We start from the raw sequence: 8,052 nt of genomic DNA, 5'->3' as shown, positions 1-8,052 counted from the left end.
CTGTGGAAATTAAGCACTGATTCAAGTAAACCTCAGCAAATGTACGTGGGGAGAAAATTCTGAAACAGATATCTATTTTAATTGTAGTTATTTGTTTTAAGTAGTCAATATTCTATTTTTCAGTTAGATGAGGCAGTTCCTGACCCTTACTTAAAGGGGAGGTGAGATAAGTGTTGAACCTCAGTGTTATTTATTTGTAGTTCTACCTTCCATCCTTCTCTTCCTTTTTCATTTTCTCAAAGAAGGCAGTAAACTAGAAAGGTTCTACACAGGAAAAGATAAAATCAACAGAGTAAATAGGCAACCTGGGGAACAGGAGAAAATATTCACAAACTACATGTCTGACAAAGGCCTAATATCCAGAATCTGCCAGCAACTCAGGTAGATCAACAAGGGAAAAAACCCCGAGTAACCCCTTTGGAAAGTAGGCAAAAGGCACGGACAGACATTTTTCAAAAGAAAAGGAACAAATGGGCAGTAGCTTGTGTATGCCAGCGGCAGAGAAGCCTGGAGAGCAAGTGGTGCTGAAATTGCAAAAGGCGTTTTCCACAGCTTGTTGAAAATTGAATATTTTTCCTTATAAGAAGTGGACCAAAGCCCGAAAGAAGTGGCAGTCAGCTGGAGCTAGGTCTGGTGTATACGGTGGATGACAGAGTTTCCAAATGCAGCTTATGTATGTTCAGAAGCATTGTTTTTTTGTGACTTGTGGTCTTGCAAGAAGATTGGCCCGTCTCTATGGACCAATCTTGGCTGCTTCACAGGCATCTTCATCATTTCATCCATTTGCTTGCAGTAGACATCTGCTGTAATCGGTTGGCCAGGTTTCATGAAGCTGTAGTGGAAACCAGCGCTGGACCACCAGACACGGGTAGCTTCTGTTGATGAATAGTCGTACTCTTGGTCCATGGCACACTATCATTGATTTGTAGATTCATTGCGCTCTTTAATTTTGATTGTGTGTGTGTGTAAATATATATATATATATATATATGTATATATGATTGTGTGTGCATATATACATATAAACACACATATATACACACATACATATATGTATAGTTATTAAAATAACTAATGAATGACATTGAATTGCCCCTCACCTGAGAAAGATCAGTGGTTCTCAACGTTCCTTATACCACAACCCATTAATACAGTTCCTCATGCTATGGTGACCCTCAACCTAAAATTATTTTCATTGCTACTTCATAACTGTAATTTTGCTACTGTTATGAATTGTAATGTAAATATCTGATATGCAGGTTGTATTTAGGTGAGCCCTGTGAAAAGGTCATTCGAGCCCCAAAGGGGTTGCGACCCCCAGGTTGAGAACCGCTGATCTGGCAGGTGCTCTAGCCCATCCCATCCCTCTGTTGCAGTGCCCCCCACCCCCACCACCGAGTAATAAGGTGCATCCACGTGTATTTTTTACCTTGTCTTTATGCACTTACCCACAGTTTTAAAATATGTACATATGCTTCAATGGTGCACAGCTTAGCTTTACTTATTGTACAACTTTGTTAAAAAGACATAGTATTTTAGTTCTTTTGGGACTTGCTTTAACCTCTTATGGCACTGATGGGTACATTTGACATTAGCAAGGCTCTTCTGTATGTTTGTGCATGTAGCCGTATACAGTTTATTCATCTTGGTATCTGTGACATTTGTGTTTCATTATGAGAATTCCTGCAGTTCGTTTGTCTGTTGTTGAGCATTTACATTGTTTCCTTTTTTGTCGTATGTATTGTTTTTGTTTTCTGTTCTCTTTTACTCTTTATAAACAGTGCTGCCATGATTTATTGGTGCCTGTCTTGTGTGTGCACAAGTTCCTCCTTGGACTGGAATTTCTGGGTCCTGCAAAATGTAAATATTCAAGTTGAAATGGTAACCCAAATTTATTTTCAAAGACGGTTGTGTCAGTTTACATTCTGACACTCTCAGCGATTTACAAGAGAGCCAAATAATGTACAAGTTATTTGACTAGTAAAACTGTTTTGGGAAATGACTTGATAATGTGTAACTAAAGGCTTAAAATTCCATGAGTTTTGGCCATCTGTTCCTCTTTTTAAGGAAATAATCAGACTTCTTCATCTCCTTTATCTCAGTGGGATGATTCTTTTCTCCTCTGAATCCATACTATTCCCTCTGGTTTGGGCTACTGTCCTGGCTTTTAATATCTTCTCTATACTGATGATGCGCAAATATTTTTCTCTAATTCACACCTCTTTTTAAAATTTCTAACTTGTATGTCCAGCCATGGATGTCCACCAAATAGGTCAGTATGTCTAGTGTGTTAACTGTGTTACTTTACCGCGCCATTTCTGCTTTCTCTTTCGCCCCTCCTTATCTTAGGTAATCATAATTCTTTGAAACATCTTGGAATCTCTCGTACTCCATGGCTTCTGTGCCTGGTCTGTCTACAAAAATGTTTCTGCCTCTTTAAAAATTTATCCAGACTTCTGCTGAGGTCATGCTGGTGTAACTGCTGTTGGCCTTACCCTTCTGCATTGGACTTGCCCTCTTCCTGAAAACAACTATAAAATAAGTATGGCAAACACCTGTTTAAAAGCATTGCACTTTCTAAACTGTAATGGTAAACACATAAGTGCCTGATATATAGGAGAAACTATTAAGGGACATAAAATGCAAACAAAACAGTAAAAGCTGTTTTGATTGTTCATTTGGTATAGTCATCATTTGTACCTTACTTTCATATAGGTGGTTATATAAAACATTAAGTAATAGAGACTTACTTCAAAAAGAAGCTAAGATGAGATTTCTAGGCCTGGGTTTGTCTTTAACTTAAAGATACTTAACTTTTGAGGGGCTCACTTTCTTCAGATTTTAATGATATTGTTGAACCAGAGATGATCTCTCCCAGTGTAAGCTTTAAAGTTTTAGTACTCTAGGTCAGATTAACTAGTTTTTATTCTTAAGTGGTGGGTCTTAATGTGAGAGTGTAGGGCCTCCAAGCAGTAGCTTTGGATGTAGCATGGCTGTTTTACTTAGAACCCACCCCTTTTTTGTTCTCACCTCGTATCAGATAGTAATCACTTAGTTTCACGATTTTATCAGTACCAGTGTTTGGGCTCCTCAATTAACTTGTTATTTTCATGCGGTGGATTTTTAAATATAATAGAGAAAGTTCATAAATCATAAGTGTGCATATAACTTTGCACACTGAACTTTTACGGTGATCACACCCTGGTTGTCACCACCCATATGTCAGATCAAGAAACAGAATGTGGCCAGGGTCTCAGAGCTCCCTTCGGTTGTAGAACCTGCTTCTCTCCAGGGTCAACCGCTGTCCTGACTTCCAACCTTATAGGTTACATTTTGAACTGTATAAATGACATCATCTAGTACCTACGTACATATAAACCTTTACATATTTCTTATAAGTAATTAATGTGTAAATACACATGTTTATGCTGTTGTAGGAGTTTTGGTGGCGGGGGGTGGGGGCGGTTAATGCTAATTTTGTTTCTGGCTTCCCAAGATAATACATTTTAATTTTGTTGAAATTTCCTGTCAATAGATAACGATTATACAAAAAGCATATGCATTTGTTATCCATTTACTACCTTTAAGTAGTTGGTCATAAAACATAGTTATCTAAAATGCAAACTTTAATTCTAGGTCCAGTGGCATTGCAGAGCACGGATGGTTGCAGGAGCCAATTTTTACATTGTTGGCCGAGACCCCGCTGGGATGCCTCATCCAGAAACAGGGAAGGATCTTTATGAGCCAACTCATGGTGCCAAAGTGCTGACAATGGCCCCTGGTCTAATCACCCTGGAAATAGTTCCCTTTCGAGTTGCAGCTTACAACAAGAAAAAGAAGCGTATGGATTACTATGAGTCTGAACAGTAAGTTTTACATTCTCTGCACAAATCTATAAAACACTGTGGCCTAAGCTGCTTCCCGGCTTCAGTGTAGTGACTCTTCTTTACAACAGCTATGCTAATGACAGGCTTTGTTGTACCCATTTCAGAGAAAGGCAAACTCAGGAAACTAATCTTAATATTCTAGAAGCTGTAAATAGGAAAGAAATTAAATCTAATTTCATAGTTTGGGGTTTCAGGAATTCGGTTTTGAAGTCTTTAAGAGCAATATTGACATTTTTAGGTCTATCATGTCTATTAGAGCTTACTGAGTATAAAAGGTAGTCCGAGGACTTAGTGGTCTTACGTCTGGGAAACCCAAGGCATCTATGAATGAAGAGAGAATTTAGTTAGTGTTTGTGCAGTCACAGTATGACAGGTGCTGTCCTAATTCTAATTGTTTGCAGGTATTACATTATTTCTAGGTTGAGTATTCCTTATCTGAAATGCTTGGAATCAGCAGTATTTCAGATTTTGGAATATTTGCATATGTATAATGAAATGTCTTGAGGATAGGACCAGAGTCTGAACTTAAAATTAATTTGTTTCATATATGTCCTGTGTACATAGTCTAAAGTCAATTTTATGCAGTATTTTTAATAATTTTGTGCTTGAAAACATATTTGTGTACATTTTACCATCAGAAAGCAAAGGCACTGGGTGTGACATTTTCCACTTGTGGCATCATGTTGGTGTTTAAATGTGTTGGATTATGGATTATTTCAGATTTTAGAGTTTTGGATAGGGATGCTCAACCTGTTTTCTCATGACAATGTGTAAGGTAGATGCTGTTATCTCCATTCTGTAGATGAGTGAACCCGAGGCACATAAAGGTCCCATAACTCCTGTGTGGTCACAGACTAGTAAATGGCAGCCCAGTTGAATCCAGGCAGTCTAGCTGCAGAGTTGGTGCTCTTAATCACTAACAGTACAACTTCTTTCCTCAAGGAGCATAGGAGGAGTGAACAAAACAAGTTTCTTAGTACAAATTATTGATAGTATTGAGCATGTATTTGCCTCCTTTTGAGAAAATACCTATATGTATACATCCTACCTATAGGTGGTACACTTTCTTAGTCTAAAGTGGCAGTGAGAAGCTATAGAACAGATGTCCTCAAACTATGGCCCGTGGGCCACATGCGGCCTACCTAGGACATTTATCCAGCCCACTGGGTGTTTTTGCTGCCTCTGCCTGTCCTGCTTAGTAGCCGACTCATCCTGGGGCCCGCAGTCCAGCCCTCCAGCGGTCTGAGGGACAGTGAACTGGCCCCCTGTTTAAAAAGTTTGAGGACCCCTGCGGTAGAATCTGAAGGCCTTACTGTGTGATTCCAGAGCCCTGAGTCTTTTCTGCCCTTGCTTCCTGAGCTCTAAATATGTAGCTGTTTCTACAATCTGTAGCACCCAGTTATTTTTCTACCGTAGTAGGTGCTTGTACAGATGAGTTGTTCTATTGATTGACTATTAGTACACCTGCTTTTTTAGTACAAATTACAATTCACATTCAGTAAATAATACGAATACTTTTTGTAAATTTATATTTTATCAGTGTCAACTCTACTGACTAAAATTGACTATGGCCTAGGAACCTTTAATTAGAAAGTTCTCATCCTTTTTCTCATGGCCCTTTACAGTTGGCTCTGCATTTAGGAATGATGCCGAACCTGACTCTGTGTCCTTGTTTGGTCTGGTCCGGTTTCTAACACTGGGACAGGAAAGAAAAAGAAACCTTTAAAAAATGACAACAGCATTCTCTTGTTTCTAAAATAGATGTTAAGTTTGTTGTAATTTGATTTCTTTGAGATAAATGATAAATTGTCTTGGATAAAGAAATACGGTTATTATCACTGGAGATTGGGCTGCTCCTGGTTGGTTTCTCCTTTAATGGGAGAAGTAATTCTGGAGACAACGCACACTTTAGATGACATCAGGCTTTTCTGAGTGATGACCTGGAGGTACATATAGGAAAGTCTTACAAGTGAATGAAAAGAAAAGGCTTTCAGATCTGATGCAGGAAAGTGTAAAAGGACCCCTAACTGTTCCCTGGGGCCCAGGTGTGGAATTTGAGACAGGAGCTATTCTAGTCTGTATCTTCTGAAGTTTGGAAATGTGGCCCAGATTCCAGTATACTTCTGAACCATACCAGGAGAAAAATTGGTAACAAACTAAACCATTTTTACCCCTGTACAAGATTAGGTTAGTCAACATTTAGAAATAATTCTAAATCATGTGAGGGTCTTTTTTTACCTTAAAAAAGATATCTATGTGTAGGTATATATCTGTGTGTTTATATGTACATTATGCTTATGTGTGTGTGTGATCTCACCATCTAAAAACCGAAGCTGTAGAATCTGAAGGCCTTGATGTGATTCTAGAATCTTAAGTCTTTTCTGTCCTGTGTGTCGAAAGTTGTAAATGGACTTTTTCTACGAAAGGGAAAAAATTCTACCAAAGAATTTTAACTAGAACAGAAGCAACTATAGTAAACTTAGAACTGGTTTATCACAAAAAGTGATTGAAGCCTTTCAATTGATTATTAAGTAAAAAATGTTTTAGGTACAGTTCTGGTCTTTTGTGGTTAAAATTATGTAGGTCACCATGAACAATTCTAATTTACTTAGTCTAGGGAGAGGTCTGCTCATTTCTAATTAGCTCCCCACCGTAAAACACATAAGGGAAGGTAACAGTGCCTTCCTACCAATCTGTAAGACAGACAGTGTCAGATGGAGCGCTAGGCCCAGCAACCTGTTGCTTCTCACCTAATGTGTGAATTATCAGTTTGTGTTCAAGGGATTATGAACATAAGCTTGTTCAGAGTGTTAGGATGAACTGCATTAAATCACTGATAGAACGGTAAGGGAGAGCATTAAATCACTGATATAATGGTGAGAGAGAAAATCATTCTGCTAGTGTCTGAATACTTAAAACTTAGGTGAGTTTCCATGTTGATGAGTTCAGAAAACAAAACCAAATTAAAAAGAGTAGAGCTTTTTCTCCACACTTCTTATGCCGATATGTTTCATGGCTGTGGTTGCTTTGCATGATCAGCTGGTTTAATCACACGCAGGACCCTAAAACCCACATGTGTGTAGTTGACTGATGTGCTAATAAGCCCCTGATAACTTTGATGTTTTGTTAAATCTGTGTAGTATTGCTTACAGTCTCTCTTTTAATCATTCAAAGGCTAAATAATTACATCAGTTCTCATAAGATTTTCCAAAGATGAATTCTATATTAGTTTGCATGAGTGGCTCATTTTCTTGGAATTTTTTGGGGGTTACCAAATCTTAGTAAGTTATAACTTGGTTAGCCTTAAAACAGCCTTAGTTTTCTAACTTTGTGTTCAAATATAATTAAGTTGATGGGAATATGTTGGAAAATGATTAAAATTTTGTGGAAAGGCGATAGTCTTTGATGTAGTGAGAAAATACAGTTATTAATTATGCACATATGAGGTTGTCTTATGTTTGATTAATGCATGTTACTCAATGCCAGCTTTTATGTAATTAATGATTTTGTAGCCTTTGATTTGATTAAATACCAGTGTAAGACAAGGCTTGGGGGGGAAAAAACCAACTTCATGAATGTTTCAGGGAAGATATTATTGATAGGAATCATGATAAAAATCATCTGTTTATATTTAGGAAGTTAAGAAGGTTCATATTAGCGGCAATAGGGGGCTCAAGGAAATTTAGTTTTAGGACCATAAGATTAAAGGTTATTGTCTCAGATATTACAGACAAACTTTTAGAGGTAATTCAATTATCTTATTTGTACTTTTCCTCTCCTTTATGAAGTAAATCTTTGTAGTTGAGTATCTAAGTGCAAAATTATTCAGATTACTGAAATAGCAAACTCTAAGAGACAGTACAGTTGAGTGAGAGTGCCTTATGAAAATGGGTAAACGAAAGGATAGGCAGATGTAAATGTTTGTTGTCTGGGTATTTCCATCTTTTCAGTATAGTATTACTTCTCTGTCTGCAATGTGAGAGTGAACCTTAAATCAAGTAAGGTTAGTGTCCTTTTTGAAAACACTAACCTTGGCGTCCTTCACAGTTTTTCCAGCTCTTCTTCCTTTCCTCTGTATATGCAGTATTTTCTATGAGAGAGCTCGGCTGTTCCCGTTTCCATGTGGGTGACCCTTAAACCTGTACTTCAGTGTTTCCCTGTGTAA

The 8,052-nt window shown here is 37.8% G+C and overlaps 1 protein-coding gene across 1 annotated transcript in view; it reads left to right on the top strand.

Annotated features, from left to right (window-relative positions):
* The window catches only part of PAPSS1 (3'-phosphoadenosine 5'-phosphosulfate synthase 1), a 103,598-nt gene that overhangs the window by 74,857 nt on the left and 20,689 nt on the right, over nucleotides 1–8,052 (top strand). The window contains exon 11 of the mRNA XM_003796343.2: nucleotides 3,637–3,866. Coding sequence (XP_003796391.1) covers nucleotides 3,637–3,866 — 230 coding nt within the window. The remainder of the gene's footprint in view (nucleotides 1–3,636; nucleotides 3,867–8,052) is intronic.

The sequence above is a fragment of the Otolemur garnettii genome, unplaced genomic scaffold (assembly GCF_000181295.1).
Source record: "Otolemur garnettii isolate 467f Iridium unplaced genomic scaffold, OtoGar3 scaffold00103, whole genome shotgun sequence".
Lineage (NCBI taxonomy): Eukaryota > Metazoa > Chordata > Mammalia > Primates > Galagidae > Otolemur > Otolemur garnettii.
This window is presented reverse-complemented; position numbering and strand designations above follow the sequence as displayed.